Genomic DNA, 22,706 nt, shown 5'->3' on the forward strand with positions numbered 1-22,706 from the left:
GCAAGTGATTTACCACTGAGCCACAACCCCAGCCCCTCCCTAGCCCCCCAACTTTTTTTTGAGACAGGGTCTCATTAAGTTGCTTAGAGCCTTCCTAAGTTGCTGAGGCTAGCCTTTAACTTGTGATCCTCCTGCCTCAGCCTCCTGAGTTTCTGGGATTACAGGTGTGAGCCACTGCACTTGGCTTCAACATTTTCTCTCTTAAAAAACAAACTGGAGTCATTCCCTGAAAACCAGCTCCTCCTGAAGTTCCTATGGGCTCTCACCATGCCCCTGCTCTCCTCAGCACTCCTGCCACAGCAACCCCACCCCACCATCATTTTCAGCTACCAGGACCTGGCTCTCCCTCCCCCTCAATGAGTCCTGTGGCCACTTCCTCTGTAGCCATGGTAGCCATGGTCAGTTACTTTTCTGACCTCACCAGGGACCACCTGGGCTACTACCTCCTGCTGCCTCCCCCCTCCAACCTCATCTAAGCTGTCTTCAAGGGCACTGCCCTGTCCTGAGATGTCTGGGTTCTGCCTCCCTTGGCCAGCCCTTCCAGTAACTGTCACCATTCTTGTCCCTTCTGAACTATGTTTACTTAACATTTTTCTCTAAAGCAGCTCCCAGTTCAAAACTTAAGTAATGTGTTGAGAAAAGGAACTTTATATCCCTACCAGCATCCCTAGCCACACCATTAATCATAAAAGAAACACAGGGGCTGTGGCATGGCTCAATGGCAGGGCTTGCCTAGCATGCTCAAGGCCCAGGATTCAATCCCCAGCCCTGAAAAAGAGAAAAGAAACACAAATAACCGTTCAAATCACCAAACATGATCTCATGTCCCCCAAGGGATTTGCATGTCACACTTTGGGGAAGTACTGCTTTTGGCCAAAGCGCTGTCTTTCTGGCACAGCTGTCAAAGCTATCCCCACAGCTGGCTCCTGCACCAGGCAGGACTCTTTGCTTCTGCTGGCTGCCCCAACCCTCTGTCTTCCGGGAGGCTCACCTTGCCCTTTGCCTTGCCCTAGCTTTCCTCACAGGCTTCTTTCCCCATCTCTGGCCTCCCACTGTCTCCTTTCTCCAGCCCTCCCTATCCTGGCTTTCTGGAGCATCTCTGGGTTAGACCTTATAACTTTACACCTACTGATGCCCATCCCTTGGCTTCTCTTCTTAAGAACCTGGCACATATGACCACCCTGACTCCCACTGTCCAGCTAAGGTCCTAAAACATGGTGTTAGGTCCCTAGGAAGGAACACTCCTGTCACATGGGGCCTCGGTGAGCCTAGTCCACCTGCCAGCAACCTCTTTCCTGTGCTTTGCCCTCCCAGGACCCCAGACCCTTGCCATATCTCTGCCATGACCAGCCCTATACATTTGACATCAACCTTTCTGTTGCCCTGAAAGGTATGTTGTGGGGTGGGTGGATGTGCACAGGGCTCAGTGGGCATGTGCGCCCAAGTGCCATTGCCCTGATGGTTCCTGAGCTTTGGCAAGGTGGAAGGGGAGGTGTCTGCTCCAGCTCTAGAAGCATGTATGGTTTTGTAAGGGAAAGAAGGAGGTAGGGGACATCCTTGTGCTCAATGGGAGCCCCAATGGGCCCACGTCACATGAACTGAGCTCCCAACTACTTGGGCCAGAAATCATGGAGCTCAAATCCCATCCTTCCCTTGACTTTCTTCTGCAGTCTCCCAAACAGGGTCCTGGTCCCTGCTCACATACTGCCACTGACCCTATCTTCCATCATGTATGGTAGATTTCATCCAGTTCCTATCTGAAAGTCTGGCCTTGAAGGCCTGCCAGTGAGAGACCTCAGCCCTCTGGGGCCATGCACAGTCTCTGAGCCACATCCTGGGCCAGCCCCGAGAGCCTTGCAGACAGGTCCCATGTCCTGAGCTGCTCCCTGGACTCCATAACAGATCAGCAGAATCTTATTGAAAAGGAGTCTACTCTGTGGACCATGGTCCAGGCTTGACCCTGCTCCTGCCCAACTTGAAGCTTAGGACCAGTTACCAAACCTGCCTTCCCTAGTTCGTCGCACAAAGTGGGATAACAGAGGCATCAGCTTTGGTGCAGTAGTGAGGGCTGTGTAAGTCAGTCCATGTGAGGGTCTGGACCAGCATCTGTGCTTAGGCAGAGGCAGGGTCTCTTTCCAGGCCCCAGGTGAGGAATTGCCCGGGCTGCCTACAGAGCCCTCCAGGCCCCGCTCTTGCCAAGTCTCCATTTCCCTCAGTCTCTCCCTGGAGTTCTGTGATCTCCCATTGGGCTCTGCTGTGTCTTTCCCACTGCTGGTCCCAGAGAGGGTTCCTAGCAGGAGACTCAGTGCCCTTCTCAAGAAGCAAGGAACAGGAGGCCCCTAGAGCAAAGCGCCTTGTGGCTGCCATGGCCCTCCAGGAACTTAGCTGGTCCTACTCTGTCATGTCACCAATTGGGAAACTGAGGCTTGGAGAGGAAAAGGGATTCACCCTGAGCCTTTAGCAGGCTAATGGCAAGGCTAGGACTAAATTCAAGGATTACAAACTAGGCTACACACATGCATGCTTGGGGTCCCTTTTAGTTTGGTTTTTCATTCTTAGTGTTTCTTTCTGCCTAGAGGTGAGCCCACCCAGGGAGGGTGTTGTTGGGGAAGGGACAAGGTGATCAAGAAAGCAGTGTCCAGAGATGCAGTTCTGAATTTTCTGAATTTCTGATGTTCCAAGTTAGGATTTGGGTGAAGGGGTTCAGGGAGAGTGACTTGGGGACCCTGACCTTCCTTGGGGATGAAGAGCACACCTGCTGCTTGCTGCCTTGGGGGGAAGCCAGAGGAGGGGAGAAGCCAGATTTTGAGAGAATGGAAGAGCTTTTTAATTGTTAGTACTATTCAGAAATGGAACAGCACTATCCTGGTACCTAATAAATTTTGTAATAGGTGTTTTCTAGATGTTGCCAGAATAATGAACTAACATTGTTAGAGGGCTTCAGCAAGGGATTGATAGCTCCACCTTGCCGAAAGAATACCAGGGGGATAGCAGGCTATCCTTGACCAAAAATCACAAATAAGTTTCAGTAGGCATATTATTTCCAGTTGATTTGTGACTTCCAAGCATATTGTGTTAAGAAGGATTCTGAGGCTATATCTAGACTATGAGGACACATGTGCTGTGGTTTTGGGAGAATTGAAAGTGGTGGCTTGCACTAGACCATCTCTGTGGAAGTCTCCCAGTCCAGCACCCTGTGAGTTTATTGTTTCACAAACTCTTAAGTAAAATCATATTGGACAATGGGAAGCTTAAGCCACAGGTCAGTTTTAAAAAATTTCTTCCCTAATTAGTGGAATTAAAACTTCATCTTGGGGCTGGAGTTATAGCTCAGTGGTAGGGCACTTGCCTAGTATGGGTGAGGCACTATGTTTGATCCTCAGCACCATTATGAAACAAATAAACAAACAAATAAATGAAATAAAGGTCCATAGACAATTTTTAAAATATTTTTTAAAAAAAGACTTCATCTATGTTATTTCTCTTTCCAACAGGAGAAGGAATGAGCCAACCAGCTACCATATGCAGGTCCAACTTTAAGGTAAGCTTTGAAACTGTCAGATTACTTCTTTGGAGGAAGGAAAAGAGGTAGATCTCTCTTCCTGGTAGGAACAAGAGAATAGCATCCATTCTGGGATATGATGGTAGGTCAGCTTGAGGCCCCAGAGCTTCCATGACCCTGTCCCCTTCTAGAAATGGCTATAAGGTCAAGTTACCTTGAACAGAGGCTTCACAGATGTGGTCAGAGATTTTCATGGGGGCCACAGGTCTTTTTAAGGATCAAGGTCTTATTCCCCCTGTCCAGTCAGGGGCTGGATTGATGAGAGTGTCTTATTTTTTTGTAAGTGAACTTTTAATTGAAGCACAACACACATAGATACAAATACACAAACTGTACATGTGAAGCCCAAGGAATTCTCACAAATGAACCTTGCTGTATGACCAGCACCCAGGTAAAAAATAGGAAATCTGTAGCCCACAGGAGTCCCCTGTGCTCCCTTTGGGTCATCACAGCCCCAGCAAGGGGTCAGCTCTCTCCAGCCTCCTGCTGCCATGTGTGAATTGTGTCTCTGTCCCAGTGTTATGGAAATGGAATCTTTTCTGTCTGGCTTCTTGGTTTCAGCATTTTATTTGTGAGCTTTGTCCATGTTGCCATGGGTAGAGACAGCTCGCTTTTCTTTCTGTGTAAGTGTCCCACTGAATCAACATTCCAGATGATTTAGCCATTCCACTCTTGATGGACATTTGGTGGTTCCCATTTTTTGCCCATCATACGATTACTATGAATGTTCTAGTACACATCTATTGATGCATGTATGTGCACATTTCTTTTGGGTATATCTTCACAAATAGAATTGCTGGGTCTTAGAGTATGTAAACACTCAGCCTAGGAGCTCTTTTTTTAATATTTATTTTTTAGTTTTCAGTGGTCACAACATCTCTATTTTATTTTTATGTGGTGCTGTGGATCGAACCCAGCGCCCCGCGCATGCCAGGCGAGTGTGCTACCGCTTGAGCCACATCCCCAGCCCCTAGGAGCCCTTTTGAATAGTTTTCCAGGGTGGTTTTCCAATTTATACTGCCATAGCAACATTTTAGCACTTTGGCTATTCCATATCCTGGCCAAAGCGAGGTGTCTTTGCCTTTTCCTCTTAGCGGTTCTGGGTTTGTGATTTCAGTTGTACTTCCCTATGACTAACGTAGCTGGGCATCTCTGGAAGTTGACCATTGGAAGATCCTCTGATCCTTTTTCCTTTAGTGTCCCTTCTAATTTAAGACTGTCCTGGGCTTGTTAGGCTACAAGAAGAAATGAAGGGGGTTCCTTGTGAGGGAGCTTCCAGGCAGGAATCTGCTTCTGAGGCGCACTCTGCCTGCCTATGTGGCTGTAGGAGTGTCACACCCTAAAGGTTGTAACCATGCAGAAGCACAGTTGTGCTGTGCCTCTAAGCATCTCAGGGACCCATGACACCTTGGCCCCCTCTCCCTTGGTGCTCCTTTGCAGCCTGTTCTGACATCTGTTTGGGTCATTTGCCTCCAGGACTTGGCATTGGTTCCAAGGCCTGGGTGGGCGAATGTGAGGCCTATGCTCAGAGAAACACAGTGCTGTGGGGAGGACTGAAGCTGCAGAGCAGGGCTGGGCTCTAGGGCATTGAAGGCAGGGAGTGATTGTGGGCTCTGGGCCCATGACAGACAGAGGGCTGAACTGGGAGGTGGGCTTGGAGAAGGTGGTCGGGGAGGGATGAGATCATACAGGATCAGAACCTGGGTCTAGTGCAGGAGATGGAGGAGCAGTGGGACTTGTCCTAGGCAGCTCCACAGGAGGACAGCATGTCATTTCTATAAGGAGCCTGGAGAAGTGGCTGGGGAGTCTGCAGGGTAGGACAGGGAAGGCTGTGGAGAGTGGGCATGCCCACGTCTGCTTACCCTGCTGGTGTCCCTCTCCCTCAGCACATGTACTGGACCATGCTGCAGCAGCTCACTCACCACTCAGTCAATGGCTGCAACCTGCGGCCTGGGGACCTCTTGGCTTCTGGAACCATCAGTGGATCGGTGAGTCTCCGGCTGCACGGATGGCCGCCCATAGAGAGCATCCCCGTCTCCACACAGACCAAGAGCCTTCAGCTCGCCATCAAGATAGGATTCAAGCCCAATGTGGGCAGACCTCACAGCCCCATCTTTCTCCTACCTCCTCTGTCCCTGGCACAGAGGAGATTCTCTTCCACGTTCAGACTGAAAAGAGACTGGCAAGAACATGGGGCTCTGGCACTCTGTATCCAGAGGGAAGAGTCAAGAGATAGCCAAGGTGTCTTTATTGTCACTGTCTCACTCTGCTCCTGCCCAGGAGGAGGTGGCCACACTGCTGCCCTTCTCGTCCTTCCCTGTGCCTCTTTGAGCCTGGTATAGGGTCAGGGAACCTTTAGAGACGAGGACCAAACCACAGGGTGGTATGTGTGCCAGTCTCTCTCCTAACCATGCCACCTGGGAGGTCTCTTCCCAGTGGGAGGGTATTGTGCTTTACAGTGTCTGGTTCCTGAGCTGCGTCCTCCAGAGCCGGGAGGTGCATTGAAGGGGGTACCCAGCACGTGGCCAGGGATTCACCGAGTCAGGTCCTGGACAAGTGAGGACCTTAGAGGGAAGGATGAACAGGTGGTATGTGGAGACTTCAGGATGTTTCTGCAATGGTCCCTCCACGCTGAGGCAGGGTCACCATCATCAGATTCCCTGCCCTTGCCTGGGGCTCCCAGGTTTTACCAAGCACAGTCCACGCCAGAGCTCACATCTCACCAGTATAGAACTCCTGTGACCTGTTTTCCTCCTTCCCCTTATGAAGGAGCCAGAAAGCTTTGGCTCCATGCTGGAGCTGTCCTGGAAGGGAACGAAAGCCATAGAGCTGGGAAAGGGACAGACCAGGACATTCCTGTTGGATGGGGATGAAGTCATCATAACAGGTAAGGGCTGCCAGGCTCAGCGGACTTCCGTCTCTCTCCTAGCCTGCGGGCACTGCTGTCACTGTGAGATGTGCCCTTCTGGCCACTGTGCCATCTGTCCTCATTTGCTCTGACTCTGTCATTCCCAGGTTCTGAATCTTCAGGTTGGGTGCTTTGCTAACAGGGGCTTCAAGTGTGAATGTCCACCAGAAAGACCAGTTCTGCTTTGTCTCCATAGAGGCAGGTATCTTTCTGTTCTGGCAGCAAATGCCTGGTGCAGAGCCCATGATCAGTGATGGGGTTCAGGGAGGCTAGAGCTGCAGCTGTGACTGAGACATTTTAGCAATCTGTTCCTAGGTGGCTGGGGTGCTGCATAGCTCTTGGGGGGTGGGCGTTTACCCTCCACATAGTATTAATAATGAGGAAGGGTGCCTTAGTGCTTAGCAGCATGCTCATGAAAATCAAAAAGACTCTCAGGTGCCCACTGGCTATGTGACTTTCATCAAGTTATTTTGCCTGAGACTCAGTTTTCCTCATCTTTAAGATGGAATTAATATCACAATGCTTAACCTCACAGCAGAGTTGCAGGAATTATGTAAACTGGTTTATTCCTCCAGTAGACATTGATCCAGCCCCATCCTGGGGTTCCAGTGCTGATGAAGACAAATGGATTGTCTGCTCTTCTGGGCTTGACCCCAGCGTCACACCTGCACCATCTTACAGATGACACCATGAAGTATAACAGGGCTGAACAACTTGCCCGAGGTCTTGCAGCCAGTTAATAATGAAATTTGGTTTCCCTTTCTGGCAGCCAATCTTCAGAACCCCAATTTTTTTTTTATCTTTGCAGTACTAGGGATTGAACCCAAGGCCTCATGCTTGGCAAGCATTCTACCACTGAGCTTCAGAACCCCAATTCTTGGGAGGTTTTGTTTTCCTTTTTCTTCTTTATTTTCCTTTTTCTTCTTTCTATATCCCCAGTCCTTTTTATTTTGCAACAGGGTATCACTAAATTGCTGAGGCTGGCCTTGAACTTGTGATCCTCCTGCCTCAACTTCCTAACAACTGGGATTACAGGTGTGTGCCACTGCACCTGTGCAGAACCCATGCCTTCAGTATATCTGGAGCACATAACAAAGTGCATGTTACATAGTAAGCACTTAAAAATAGAGATGATCTTTGTCGAGGATTTCATTGTCATTGCCATGCTTTCCAGAAGCCAGTTCTTAGAAGGCCTGGCATATTCAGTGGGATCCCTCTATAAAGAGTATGAATCAGAGTGTTATGCTCTGCCCTATAAAGCAGCCCTCAGGGATGAGGTGGTGCCATCTCCTGTGCTCATGCTCCATATCCTGCTCTCAGCCTGCTCTGTGACTAGAACTCTGGACCCATTTCATCAGCATAGCCTCCTGAGCATCTTTTTAAGGTGCCTTGCCCTCTTTGTGCAACTGACCTGCCCTAGACCACCATCCAAACATGGCTGGAATCCTAGCAGAGATTTTGCACCAGCCCCCTGCAATCCACCCTGCTCTTGGGGCTTTAAAAATGAGTCTTCATGTTTGCTTTCCCTCTGTTAGTCTTTTGCTCAAGATCTTCTCCTGGTTCCCCTTTGCCTGTTTTGTTGAGCTCATATCCTTTTCTCATCTGATTCTGTCCGATTTACTCAGCCTCATTCTCATACATAACTGTGGCGATAGAACTGCTTTTCTCGTTGCCTGTAAACCCTGGGTTTCACCCTGGCTCTGCCCAGTAATTGCCTTCCCTGGTCGCTCTGGTAGAATCAGTCTATCTTCTCTGCAAGCAATTCACCTACAGGGTAGAATTCTAGTCATTGTATATGCATCAGTTTCTGTGCTCCTAGAAGTTTTCTGTGACTGCAATAACAGATAACTATGAACTTCATGGCTTAACAACAGAAATTTATTCTCTTCCAGTACTTAAGGGCAAAAAGTCTGAAATCTGAACACTGATGGGGCCTCACTGTTTCCAGGGGCTCTAGGGAGCCTCTGTCCTTGCCTCTTCTAGCTCCCAGGGCCACCAGCATATGTTGACTGTGACAGCATCTCTCTAGTCTGCCTCCATCACCATAGCATCTCTCTTCTGTCTTCTGTCTCCCTCTGCCTTGCTCAAACACACTTGTGGTAGATTGAGATCCCACCCAGATACCTCATGTTAAGATCCTTAATCACATCTGCAAAATCTTTTATCATGTAAGATAAGATTCACCGATTCCAGGAGTTGGGACCTAATGTCTTTGGGGGCCATAACTCAGCCTAGTACAGAGCACATGGAGGGCATGGTTTAGACTGAAGGGCACCTGCATGTGAGTACTCAGCAAGGCTCTTGGTTAGTAGATTAAACAAAGTGGATTTGTCAGAAAAGATGCAGGCAGAGCTGAAGGCTGCAACAAATGGTGCCCAGGATTAATCAGTAAATACTCTACTTTCTCCTACTATTTTCATAGCGTTTCTTATTCCAGTTTAACCATACAGTTGCCTCACAATTGGAATCAGCCATTTGCAGATCAGAAATATGCAGAAAAGGACTGGAGTTTTAGCTCAGTTGTAGAGTGCTTGCCACGCATGCGTGAGGCGCTGGGTTTGATCCTCAGTTCTACATAAAAATAAGTAAATAAAATAAAGATATTGTGTCCATCTACAACTAAGAAAAATATTTTTTTTTAAAGAGAGAGAGAGGTAGAGAGAGAGAGAGAGAGAGAGAATTTTAATATTTATGTTTTAGTTATCGGCGGGCACAACATCTTTGTATGTGGTGCTGAGGATCGAACCCGGGCCGCACGCATTCCAGGTGAGTGCGCTACCGCTTGAGCCACATCCCCAGCCCCTAAAAAAATATTTTAAAATTATGCAGAAAAATAATTGCAACTGTCCTGAACATCTATGGACTTATTCCTTATAAGTTTCTAATGGCCCGCTGACGTCAGCGACACTTGCTGCACTTGCCCTTGGAGTGCTTCCCATGCGGTCCCTTTTACACCTCCATAGGGTAGGCACTCTCGCCATCCCCTTCTTTCAGCAAATCGGATAGAATCAGATGAGAAAAGGATATGAACTCAACAAAACATCTACGGACTTAGTCCCTAAACAATACAGTACAGCCATGTACATATCATTTACACTGTATTAGGTATTATGTCTTCTAGATGATTTAAATGGAAGGATGTGTAGGATATATACACAACTTGTAAAGGACTTGAGCTTCTATAGATTTTTGGTATCAAAAAGGTAGCAGGGCTGTTAGTTAGGTTCCATTACTGTTACCAAAATGCCTGAACAGAACAACTTAGAGGAGGAAAAGTTTTTCAAGGGCTCACTGTTCCAGAGGTTCAGTCCATGGACAGCTGACTCCATTGCTCTGGGCCCAAGGTGAGAAGAACATGAAAGTGGAAGGACATGGCAGAGGAAAGCTGCTCAGCTCAAGGGACAAAATACAATCCCAGAGACATGCCCTCAGTGGCCTCCTTCTTCCAGCCGGGCCCCACCTGCCTGTAGTTACCATCCAGTAATCCATTTAAATTATTAACCCATTATTAATCTCTCTAATAATCTAATCATTTCACCTCTGAACATTCCTACATTTTTCTAACATGAGCTTTGGGTATGACACCTGATAGCCAAACCATAATAGAAGATCCTGGAAACAGTCCCCCTGCAGATACCAAGGATTAACTGTATTTATTGAGCATCTGTAGGGGCCAGCCACATTGTAGTATGCCTGCTTTCATTCTTTCAGCTTGTAATCAACAAGGCTCTTAGGCTGTGTCCACCTGTGGAAAGGGCAAGGCAGGACAGGTGACCTGCTACAAGGACTGTTCTGCTACCTCCTTCCATGGCCTCTATGAGCACCTGACCCTGCACGGCCGCCTTCCTTCTTGAAAGCTGTACCCAGTGTTTTCATCTCTTTCCAGTCTTTACTCCTACTTCTCTGACTAGACCTGCTCAGTGTCTATATGGCCACCTCATCATTTTCCTGCTTTATCATTCTGGATGACAATTACCCAAATCAGTTTCTAATGGCCCACTGACGTCAGCGACACATGCAGCACTTGCCCTTGGAGTGCTTCCCATGCAGTCCCTTTTACACCTCCATGGGGCAGGTACTCTCTTGCCATCCCCTTCTTTCAGATGCAGAAAACAAGGCCCAGACAGCTTTACGCACTCAGGATCACACAGATGGTCAACAGCAGGGCCAGGATTTGAACCCAGATGGTCGCTCTAGGCCCTGTGCTCTTAACCACGGCACACCTTGTCTCTCCAAAGGGTGCAGCATGATTCTCACTTCTGAGGGAGTCCAGAAAGCATACAATGGGCAGCAGAACAGAAGGTGAACTTAAGCAACAAAAATCCAAGCATTTGAATGTAACTCATCTAATCCCCAGTCTTGCTCTCTTGCCCCATCTGGTGTTCAGTTTATGACTTGCAAGAAAACGTTCTGGGGACATTAGCACTGCTTGGACTGTGTGATATATACCTTTCTCACTGTCCTTCAGATCTTCAATATGCAGATAGTTATGGTCAGTTGTGTCTTCTTTCTTGGTATCTGGAATTAAGTGGAAACCATATTCTAGCATCTCCTCTTTTTTTCCCTATAGTTGCTCAGTAATGCATATTCCACCCTGTCTGCCTCTGTGTCTCCATTTATTCAATCTCTCACCATCATTGCTATTTGCTATGCTTGGTATAGAACTGCTCAACAAAACTGGGCAGGAGTCCCAGGGTGTAGAAGCAGCAAATCTTCATCCAGGACCATGGACAGTGGCCTAGGCGACTGTAGGAGGTAGTCTTGTCCTCTTTACTTGCTTTGGAGTCCCAAAGAATCAGACCATGGTTATGTTTTTTTCTCTGCCCTTCTCCTTCTCCAAAACCTGGCTCACCACACTCTGACCTTGACCAGCCTTTTGGGGTGGGGGCCTCCTCCATCTATAGAATGGAGAGCTCTCTGCTAACTCCAGATACTTGTACACTTTCTTCTTTCTGCCCAGGTCATACACCTGTCCCACCTTCCCTTCCCCACCATTCTGGATCCTTCATGTCTTCCTAAGGCCCCACACAAGTCCCGCCTTCTTTAGGATTTCTGTTCCTCTCTCTAGCATTGAAGTAGACTTTTCCCTTTTATTTGTATTGTACTTCCATAGATTGCTATGGAGTATAAGAGAAAAGGAAACAGCTAATGTATAGTCAAATCCCTATCTTGAACCAGAAGTCTAGCTGCTAGCTATTTAGCTAAAAGAAGATCCGTGATGAAGACAATTGCATAGATAAAAAGGATTTATCATGGTGGAATATTTCCTATGTGCTAGGCACTGTGCATATCACTTGATGTATTTAATTCCCATAGTACCATTGATCTCTTTTATGTATGAGCCACTGGAGGTCCAGAGAGGTTAAGTAGCTGATCAGAATCACACAGCTACCCGATGGCAGCCGTGGAATGCAGTCCAGCTCCCTTGGGATTCAAAGCCTCCTACCTTTACCTCCCTGGGGATGCAAAACTTCCCCATTTCCACCCCCAGATCTTTCCCCTTTGTTTTATTTAGTAGCATAAGGCAGCTGGACTCCCCTGAAGCTCTAGTGGCAAAGAAATCCCTGGTTTCAATCCTGGCTCTGCCACTAATTCACCTGGGGCTGGCCCTGTGTCTCTGGGCCTCAGAGTCTCCCTCACTGTTTGTAGTGAGGGTCTGCACCCTGACACACTGGCAGATGGGGCATATTGGAAAGCTAGAAAACAGCTATTGCTGTGGATTCCCATTCCTGTTGCTGGATGGTGTGGGGAGCAGGGTCAGGATCCAGGAAGGGCCAGTGACGTGATGGGCTTAGCTTCCAGAGGAGATGGTGCACTTTGACCTCACTTCCAGAGTTGATGGAGCCCACCCCAGAGAAGCAGGAGAGGTGTCTTCCCCTTTGCTGGGACTAAGTTACATGATCTGGCTTGGGTGTGCACTTTCCCTGTCCTTGTCCCACTTGGGGCTCTGTCCCTTGCTGAATACACCTTTCCCTAGCTTTCCCTCTGGATTAGAGCACAGCAGGTGTGGGACTTGGAAGGCCTCTAAGGTTCCTTCTCAATATGTGCAGAGGGTAGCTCCTTTCATTCTCAAAACAAGCATTCTCAACTGAGGGTACCTGTGCTGTCCTGGGGACTTTGGCAACATCTGGAAACAATTTTGGTTGGCACAGAGGTGGACACTGGCATCCAGTGGGTAGAGATGAGGGATGCTGCTAAGTATCCTAAAGAACACAGGACAGACCCTCATCAGAAAGAAATGTCACTAGTTCCCAGATGGAGAAGCTCCCTGCTGTGCCAACTGGGAAGTGGGAGGATGACTGTCTGCCTAATGGTTTTTTGAAAAGTGATTGGCTGATTCACCATGTACCTTCATCTTGGAAGCAATCAAGGTCTTAGAGGAAGCAGCAGTGCCAGTGTAACTCCTGGTCCAACAAGGAACAATGCTGATTTCTTGATGGTGGCATGGAGGAGGGGGACATCCCATCTGTGTTTGCAGCATGCCAGAAAGAAGGCTCTTTGATATTGTTTAATGAATTCTGACAAGAGTCAGTTTGCTTTAATTGGCTTTTTTTTTTTTTTTAACCCACTGAGCCGCATCCCCAGCCCTTTTTGATTTTTATTTTGAAACAGGATCTCACCAAGTTGCTAAGGGCCTCACTAAATTGCTGAGGCTGGTCTTGAACTTGTCATCCTCCTGTCTCAGCATCCCCAAGATGCTGGGATTATAGGATTGTGCCACATCACCTAGCTAATGGACCTTTTTAAAATTTCCCCAGTGATATGGAAATTTGTGAAGTTTGAGATCCAAAAATGACATAAAAATAGAATAGGCAAGGATGTTGCTCTCTACAAAGGGTGTCCCTGAGTATTAAGTGTCAGTGTACAGGTCATGGGATGCCCTGGGCCACAAGTGGCTGGCACAAATGTGCTGAATCTTGAGAGAGCAAGGGGCTAGGCTGGGATGGGCCTCAGGACCAAAACCCCTCGGGGAAGCCTCTGCAGGCTGGGTAAGCAACCTCAGAGCTGGCAGGTGGGGCTGAGGATGCCCTGAAGGCCTTTTCTCTGGGGCCAGGAAGGCTGCCTGAGGACATCACTGACCCCACTGTACCTTCAGTCTATGTGCAGGTGGCTTCACAGCAGGGTGCTGTGTGTTTCTTCTTTTGACTGCTGGGATCTTGTAACTGCGCTATCTCCCTTTCCTCTGGAGTAGCAGAAGGTGCAGCTCCCAATTTGGGGATGAGGGGATCTAGTGGTATTTTCATAGGTCTGGGCACCCCTACCATGGACCTGGTGGTCATTGTCTTAGAACTGCTCTGGTACCACCTCATCTGGCTTCTGCATGGCCCAGGGCCCTTGAGAAGTGTTTCCTCAGGAGTCTGAGAGCCTCTGCATTGACTAGACCCATGGGTCTGTCTTGCTGAAGACTCTTCCCCCTCCCCACCTGCCCTCAGGATGGCCTCAACCCCTTAACATGGTTTCTTGAAGCCCTTTGTAAGCTGGCTTCCCAGGGGGCCCCACATGACCACTTACATAACAGAGGCATCCCATGCCCATCCAGTGAACTCCCACCCACAGGTCGAGAGCTCTCGTGTCCTTTCCTTTCTGCTTCGCTGTTCTCCTGTGCTGCCCTCTCTGCACTGTGTAGGCATCTCTCTTCTATCTTGTCCAGACCAGCTGCTCCCATTGAGTGGACCCTCAAGGGACAGCTTTTCCTCCTCTCTGCTGCAAGCTCACTCTTACTGAGGTGGAACTGAATGAAGTAAGTTAACATTTGTTGAACATCCCTGTCTTAGATGCTTCACTTTGAATTTTATCCAAATATTTCAGGTCCTCATGGCCCTGAGAGGTTAGGAGTATTGTTTCTTTTGGCAGACGAGGGGTTGAATTCTGAGGGAAAACACATTACCTCTAAGCTGGGCACAGTGGACACATTGCTGTAATTACACCCCTGTAATCCCAGCAACTTGGGAGGCTGAGGCAGGAGAATCACAAGTTCAAGGTCAGCCTCAGCAGCTTCTTGAGGCCCTAAGCAAGACCCTGTCTCAAAAAAAAAAAAAAAAAAAAAGTAAAAAGGGGTAGGGATATGGCTCAGTGGTAAAGCACCCCTGGTTTCAAGCCTCAGTACAATTAACAAATAACCACATTGCCCCTAGTCACCCAGCTTGTTATTGTTGTAATAGCTGCCACTTTGTAGGCCTTTACTATGGCCAGGCACTATTCCGAGTTTTCTCTGTGTGAGCTCATTACCTTTGTAGCAAGCCTATATGGTGAGTGTTGTCATTAGGCCTATTTCACAGAAGAGAAAGCTGAGGTCTAGAGGGATCCAGGGTCTCAGGCCCAATAGGTAAAACCAGGATTTGAACATGGGCAGTCTGGCTTCAGGCTAATTGGCAGACCTAGGATATGAATCCAAATTCATGTGGGGAGAGTTGATCACTGTCAGGAAAGCTGTTGAGCCTTGTAATGCCTCTGGGTGTCTGCATCTGTAGGGAGGGCCCAGAGCTCCAGCTAAGCCCCCTGCCTGGCTCTCTCCAGCTTCTGGGGAGGGTTATTGATCTGTGAAGACCTGTGTTGGTTACTCTGATGGTGCTGTCCTGAATGGGCCCAGCTGTGCTGACCGGCCCTGCGGCTGCCTCAGTGTTAGTTGGGTGAGGCCAGGGGCTCCGTCGCTGATCCTGTCCTCATCTGTTACAGGACACTGCCAGGGGAATGGTCACCGCATCGGCTTTGGCCAGTGTACTGGAAAAGTGCTGCCTGCTCTCTCGCCTGCATGAGGCGCTCTGCCATCCTGGAAGCAAAGGTCACCCCACCCCACCAGGCCTCGGTAACGGGCTTCCTTCTGTGGTGCAGGCCTGTTCTTCATTCAGGAATGAATAAAGCCACAGTGTTTTGTCCCCATGCTCTGAGGCCTGCACTGCAGTAGGCCCAGCAGCGTCTGTCATGTTCCTGATTTGATCCAGTGGGCCAGGGTGCGTGCTGTTCCTAGGAGGTGTCCATTCATTGACTCTTTTTCACGGGTGAGGTCTTGGTAGAGTTTTCTCATCAGAGATCCCAGGACTCCCAGTATTTCCTGAATTGGTCAGGGTTCTCCAGAAAAACAGAACTGACAAGATGCACCTGTGTGAATGAGTGTGTGTGTGTGTGTGTGTGTGTGTGTGTGTGTGTGTGTGGAGAGAGAGAGAGAGAGAGAGAGAGGGAGATATTGAGTTACTTCAATGAATTGGCTCATGTGATTCTAGAGGCTGGCAAGTCCAAAGTCTGCAGGGTGGATTGACTGGCAAAATCCCCTATTCCCCTGGGGCACCAATAATTTTTCCCTTAAGGCCTTCTTCCTTCATGGAGGGTCCTCTGTTTTGCTCAGTCTGCTCATGTAAATGTTAATCTCATCTAAAAACCACTTTCACAGAAACATGTAGAATAATGTTTGACCACATTTCTGGTACTGTGGCCTAAGTTGATACGTAAAGTTGCACATCACAGCACTCCTAGGTGTCCAGTGTCTGTTGGGGCTGACTGATCTAGGCACAGAAAGGGCACAGACTTGGTTCCAGAACCTGTGGCTGTCTTCATGTGATAAACCCTAGGAAGGATCCCCAGTCCTCGGTGCACCTCTGAACTGTGATGGGAGAGGAAGGAACCATGAGGTAGCTTTCCTCCTTTTGAGCCCACCAGAGCCAGGAGAGAGCCTTGCCCCCCCCTCTCTGCCCCACTCATTGCAGACAGACAGCCCGGGTCCTCACCTGTTTCCTGGGTGACCTCAGGGAGAGAAGGTACCCAGCAGTGACCTTTGTTGGGCCTGATGAGCCTTACACCAGGGCAGATGGGTGAGGAAGCCGGGCCTGCACATTAGGTCATGTCATCCATTCATTCATGCAACAAATATTTATTGAACACCTTCTATGTGTTAGGCACTGATCTAGGGACAAAAGACACAGCATTACTGGAATAGCCCACCCCCCTACCTTTGGGAAGCTTACATTCTAGTGGAAGGAGATAGGCAACAAATAGGGAAAGCTATGTGGTAGGGCAGATGGTAAATTCAATAGAATATTAGGGGATATGCAGGCTATTGTAGGTATGCTGGTCAGAGAAGGCCTTTGATGCCTTAGGTTCTTAGTGCAACTCTGTCAAAGAGCTGAAGGAAGTCAAGGAGCAAGCCAGATGGATATCCAGGGCACAGTGTTCCAGGAATGGGGATCAACCCTGAGGACCAAACTTGCTTATCATTTCTAAGGAACACCAAGGAGGCTGGTATTTCTCTCTCACATGAAAGCATCTGGGGTTAGGGAAATTAGGGAGTTGGTTTAGCAGCTCCACAAAGTCATTAAAGATATTTCTTCAGCTCTGCCATCTTCGGCAGGTGATACAAAGAGGCTACTGGAACTCCAACCAGCACACCATAGTTCCAGCCTAGCAAAAGGAGAAAGCAAAGAGGTGATATGAATTAAATAGTCTGGGGCTGGGACTTAGCAGTTTTGTTAGATCAAGCTGTGTAACACAAGCTTAAGAACCACTTGAAAAAATTCATTCTATTGTATCTCAATCAATATAGATAATCAAAGACATTCATTCACTTTTGTCTCTGAGGAAACTATGGTACACTTTTACTGCATTACCTCAGAGATTTCCAGGTATGCTGTCATGTCCTATGGGTCCCTGATCATCTTGACAGAACTTCATGGATGGCTGTTGTGTTATGAGTAGGAACTAGCAAGCACTGAAGGACACATGCTGGCCAGAAGGGGAGAGGAACCCCTGCTCCAACATCTGGAATCTCAGGGAGCTGCCACACAAGGTTTTTGTTGTTGTTGTTGTTGTTGTTGTTGTTGTTTTAGCAGCCTGGGACATGTTGGGATGTCCCTCTAAGATGAGAAATGTGTTGCTTCACCTTGCATAATCCATCATGGAGTAAGAGGCTTAGTGGTTAATGGGTCTCTTTGGATTTTTGAGGCAATGCATAGAACATGTTGTATGCCTATCTGATGCATTTGCTGGGTGTGTCATATTGCTGCTGGTTTTGAATGGGGCCCAGAGTAGCAAAGGGCTCTAGAACAGGTCGGTACTATGGCGTAAGATATTCTGCCATTTAGGCCTAAAGAGTCAGAAGACCCCTGGTATTGGAGTGTCTATGGCAGATGAGCATGCTGTATGGAGCTTCTACTCATCCTCAGAAGGAGAATTTCAATGCTTACCTCACTGTGCAACATTGGAAGCCTGCCCACTAAATGCCAGCCAGAGGGCATCCACTGCAGAAGCAGTTCTCAGTTATCAGGTGGATGAGGTGATCCAGTCTTGGGTGCCACAGCTCTTTCCCTGTCCACTGTGGGTTTGTTCAATGGCACCATGAACAAAATGGCCATAGTGGAAGGGATAGAGGCTATACGTGGACACAATAACATGGACTTTCCCTCACCAGGTCTCAGCGTTTTCTATCACTTTGGATTTGCAATGGGGATGAAATTTCATCAGCATATGGTCACTTAAGAACTTACAGGGAAAAAAAAAAAGCCTACAGAACTACATGCTTTGGAAGGATCCAACACCCCAGTCATCTGTAGAGGATCTCCCTCTGGCCTTGCCTTAACCACTGGGCATTCAGTAACAGACTTTAGACAGGTGACCTCTCAAGGTCAAGGCCTCTCAAAGCCACAGCTATCCTGGCAACCTTGATCTTTTTGCTGACTTTTCCTTCTCCCTGCAGATTATCTCCAAGTGCCTGAAGGAAAAAACAGTAGGACTCAAAGTCAAGGGTTATCAGGAGGCCAGATCACCTAGAGCTTGTTTTGCAGATTGAGTGAAACTCACAGATTAATCTGAAGAGAACTGCCATTTTTATGATATTGAGTTTTCTTACCCTTGAAAATGACTTTTCAATGCGGAATAGGAGTATTTGGAAAAAAGATGAAGCATATTAGATAAGGCAAGGTCAGGAAAATCCCTGAATACTAAATTCTAAATACTCAGGAGTTTGAAATATATGCTGTGGCCAGTGGGTCTTAATTAGGGGTGATTTTGCCCCCAGAGGACATTTTTCAATGTTTGGAGACATCTTGTTTTCACACAGGAGGCTGGCAGGAGTCATATTAGAAGCAAGTAGAGGCCAAAGAAGCCAGTAAATGTCCTACAGATCACAAGACAGCCTTCCACAAGAAAGGATTATCCATTCCCAAATGTGACTAGTGCTGAAGTCTAAAAATCTTTCTGCAAACAAGGAAGTGGCAAAGTGACATCATATGGGGATGGGGGTGTTTATCGGGGATTGAACTCAAGGGTGCTTTACTATTGAGCCACATCCCAACCCTTTTTGTATTTTATTTTGAGGCAGGGTTTCACTAAGTTGCTTAGAGCCTTGCTAAGTGGCTTTGGACTTGCATTCCTCCTGCCTCCATCAAGCTCAGTTTGACATCAGTTTTGACTTTGTGAGACTGGATGAAATGGTGTGAAAAGTGATAGAGTCAGAGACACAGGTAATGAGGTGTCCTGGAGTCAGGGATCTGAATCAAGGCAGTGGAGAAGAGAAAGTAGACTTAAGAGAAGATTCAGAAATCATTACTGAGAGGAAAGAGGGGTCTGGCATAACTTTCAAGTTTCTAACTGTTTGCTGTGGGATATAGTGGTATATATCTCAAGACTGGAAACTGAGGGCTGGGGATGTAGCTCAGTTGGTAGAGTGCTTGCCTTCCATGCACAAGGCCCTGGGTTCAATCCCTAGCATCACGAAAAAAGAAAAAAAAAATGGAAAGGGAGGAAGAGGCTGAAAGAGAGGCAAGAGAATGAATTCAGTTGCATGTTTCAGCCAACCTTGTAGACATTCATTTATTCCTTCATCAATTATTGAGTCTCAGCTGTGATTATAAGTGCCAGGGCTTGGTTAGGAACAAGATTTATGGAACTGACATTCTAGTAAGAGAAACAGATAAGCCAAGTGCAGTGTCACATGCCTGAAATCCTAGCACTCAGATGGCTGAGGCAGGACAATTGCAAGTTCAAGGTGAGACTCAGGAGTAACTCAGGGAGACCTTGTCTCTAAATAAAATATAAAAAAGAGCTGGGGATGTGAATCAGGAGGGAAGAGCCCCTGGGTTCAATCCCTGGTACCAAAAAAAAAAAAAAAAAAAAAAAAAAAGAAGAAAGAAAGAAACAAATAATACATTTACTATCTATGCATACATATAACCCACCGATCTGGGGAGATATACAGGCAGTATTTAGATTATGGATTGGGTTGCCAAGAAATACACAGTTGCACATACAGAGTTGAGAGTTACAAACATAGGGTTGATAGTTGAAACCGGAGTAGAAAACACTGCCCAGGGAGAGAGTATGAATTCCTATGGGTAGAATCATTTCTACCCTACAATTTTCTCCTTATGCATTTGTGCAATTGTGCAGTCTACGTTTTAGGTGATATCAGCTATGTACTGCTACAGTAATGAGATGCAATAAGCTACGTGAAAACCTAGTAGATTCCCAAAAGAGGAGAAAAAAATATATGGAATAGATTTTGGAATGGTTACAAGCAGCAGTTAAGGGGAATAACTTAGAGGTACATTTTTCATTACACAAGATGATTCTCCACCTTTAGCCAGATAGGATTATGAAATCTGCCTCTGGCCACTTTGGAGCTAGAAGCCAAAGAATAGGTGAGCGCAGGAGCCAGGCTACAGCACTCAGCGCGAATGCCAAGACAATCCGCTTTGCTAACACCTGCTATATGTAGACCATGGAGTGTGGCCCTTTGGATGATGACACAGAAAGATCATTTATAGTAGAAGAAACTGAAAGCTGGAGAAGGATGAGCAACTAACTAGGTCATGGCAATAAGGTATGAAGGTGCGAATCATACACCGAACTGTAGAACTAACTTGACTGCTGTCAAAATACACGAGAATTTAAGCCATAAATCAAGATAGGCAGCGACCCTTATTAATCTGGTTACTAATAATAACGACTCTTTGGGAGCACTCAAAATTTACCCCGGGCGACTAGAACATGCACACGGGTGCCCTCCTTTTAAGGACGCGCCAACATAAATAAAAAGGAAAAAATAAACAAAAAACCTTCGAGCCTAGAACGAAAGAAAGAAAGCTCCAAGAACCAATACCAAAGGAGCGCGAATTCTCGCGAGAATGTATCAACCTCGCGTAGGCGCCGCGCCACGCGCGACCCAAACTCTCGCGAGAACGTCTGCTACTTCGTAGAGACTTGGCGCGGCCGGAACGCCTGGGAAATGGCCCGGCTGGTGCCGTCTTGGACCCGGTTGGACAAACAGCAAGAGCGGGACGTGCGAGAGCTCATCCGGCGTGTGTCTGGCCTCCATGACGAGGCAGATCCCAACTTCCAGCTGGCCCTGAACTTCGCCTGGTCCAACTTCAGGTGTGCGGCAAGCGAGCCCTGCTCTTGGGTCCTGGCTGCCCGCCGTCGCCGGGGCCGCCTGCTGGGTAGCGGCGGTGCGTGCGGCCGGGCTGCTGGACCGTGGGAGGGTGGAGTGGGCGCGTCCCTCTAGGGGAACCCTTGGGGGCGTTGCTGCTTACTGCGGCTGCTGTTGCGCGGCGCCCAGTTGTCTCCTGGGTCCCTTTCGCGGATGACACGCAGTTTAAACGGTGAATGGGTCATGAAGTGTCGGCCCCGTTAGCATTGGTCGCGCTTCAAGCCAGTGGGTCTGCTTCTGTTCTCTTCCCTGCTGTCCGCACCGCGCTTAGCGCAGTACGCTGCACATCAAAAATAATTGTTTTGAATGGATGGGTAAGTGAATTTTGGAGCTGTTTACTGTTGTCTCCCACATCTCCATCTCCAGCTAGAATGTAAGTAACCTAGAACAATTATTGGTACATCCTGTGCTAAGTCATTACTACAGTTTTTAATTATGGGTTCTCTTATAAGTAGTTCTTAAGATTTATACATTTTAAATAGATGGAGTCGCATCTCCTGTTTTCCTTTATGGAAAATGTAGACTAGACAATACTGTTATGATCATTACCATAGTAGAATTATTGATAAAAGAATGTCAGTGTTAACATTCTATCTATTTAATTTCAGTAAAAACAATTCTATATGCTGGGGACTGAAACTAGTGCCTCATGCATGCTAAGCTCAAGCTCTACTACTGAGATTCACCTCCAACTCACAATCACAAAAATCTTCTTGAATAGTGAATAGTTTTTCAAAATGTTACATAAATTACCTACTTGGTTTATGAGAATTGAGGGCTTTCAGATTCATATAAAGCAAGTCAAATTTCTGAAATAAACTCATTTTTGGGGCTGGGGTTTTGGCTCAGCGGAGAGCGCTGGGTTTGATCCTCAGCACCACATAAAATAAATAAATGAATGAATGAAACAAACTCATTTCTTAAATGTAATTTATAAAAATAGCAAAGTTTGAAATAGCTCATCTAGCACAGAAACTTAAATGCTGCCTCCCAAGAAATTTTTCCATTAATATTTTAAATGTCAGTGAACAAATAGTCATCATTTTTGAATTGGGAGACACATAAGAAGTTACTATTTTCTTTTACAGGTTGAGAAACTAAACTATAATAGGTAAAGTGGTGTTACACCAAGCCATTTACTGGAATAGAATTAGATGTGTTATTAAATGGTGGAATCTACTTTTAAGTACAGATTGCTGGCTTTGCTACTAAACAATGGAAAACCAGACTTAAGTAAGCAGTGGTGCTTTAATATAAGAAAAATGAATGGATCATGTTTACATTGTTAAAATTGTGATCATTTTTTGAGCCCTAAAAAGTCAGAAATGAAAGAGGGATACCCTCTATCCTTAAAAAAGACAGAGACAAAAGTTAGTAACATTATGATGTATAGTAGGGATTCTTAACCTGAGTGTCTGAAGAGAATTCAGGTATTTGTGAATTCAGATGAGGAAAAAAAAATCACACTAACCTGGGACTGAAAAGTAAGTTTTTTTCATCAATTACGAACAAAGACAACAAACCTTAGTGTATCAGTTTATCTATGACTTTGTCACCAGTAGAAATCACATTATTTTCATATCATATTATAGTTGTTGCAGGTATTTCTATATATTGTTTGTTGTTACTTTAATGATAGACCTTGGACTTATTTCTAGATCTTATTATTTAGTGACTTAATCAATAAATAGATCTGTTAATAGATCATAGAGTTTTTAAAATTTGATAACTATATTTCAGTACACTTGGTTTTCTTTGCATTTCGTTTTGTGCATTAAAAAATATCACTCAGGGCTGGGGATGTGGCTCAAGCGGTAGCGCGC

The 22,706-nt window shown here is 46.8% G+C and overlaps 2 protein-coding genes across 7 annotated transcripts in view; both read left to right on the forward strand.

Moving 5' to 3' along the window:
• Fah (fumarylacetoacetate hydrolase) overlaps positions 1-15,350 on the forward strand; it is a 31,004-nt gene extending 15,654 nt beyond the window's left edge. The window contains exons 10-14 of one of the 3 annotated variants that reach the window (XM_076851256.2): positions 1,315-1,390; positions 3,495-3,541; positions 5,449-5,550; positions 6,332-6,449; positions 6,578-7,417. In XM_076851256.2, the coding sequence (XP_076707371.2) occupies positions 1,315-1,390; positions 3,495-3,541; positions 5,449-5,550; positions 6,332-6,449; positions 6,578-6,609 (375 nt within the window). In that variant the 3' untranslated portion in view covers positions 6,610-7,417. The other 2 variants (XM_076851254.2, XM_076851257.2) reach the window with 2 other exon arrangements.
• A 100-nt stretch (positions 15,351-15,450) lies between these two features.
• The window catches only part of Tubgcp5 (tubulin gamma complex component 5), a 38,627-nt gene continuing 31,371 nt past the window's right edge, over positions 15,451-22,706 (forward strand). The window contains exons 1-2 of one of the 4 annotated variants that reach the window (XM_076851250.2): positions 15,451-17,724; positions 17,869-20,828. In XM_076851250.2, coding sequence (XP_076707365.2) covers positions 20,683-20,828 — 146 coding nt within the window. In that variant the 5' untranslated portion in view covers positions 15,451-17,724; positions 17,869-20,682. Of the gene's footprint in view, positions 20,829-22,706 lie in introns of all 4 variants that reach the window. The other 3 variants (XM_076851249.2, XM_076851251.2, XM_076851253.2) reach the window with 3 other exon arrangements.

Source organism: Callospermophilus lateralis, chromosome 3 (genome assembly GCF_048772815.1).
Source record: "Callospermophilus lateralis isolate mCalLat2 chromosome 3, mCalLat2.hap1, whole genome shotgun sequence".
Classification (NCBI taxonomy): Eukaryota; Metazoa; Chordata; class Mammalia; order Rodentia; family Sciuridae; genus Callospermophilus; species Callospermophilus lateralis.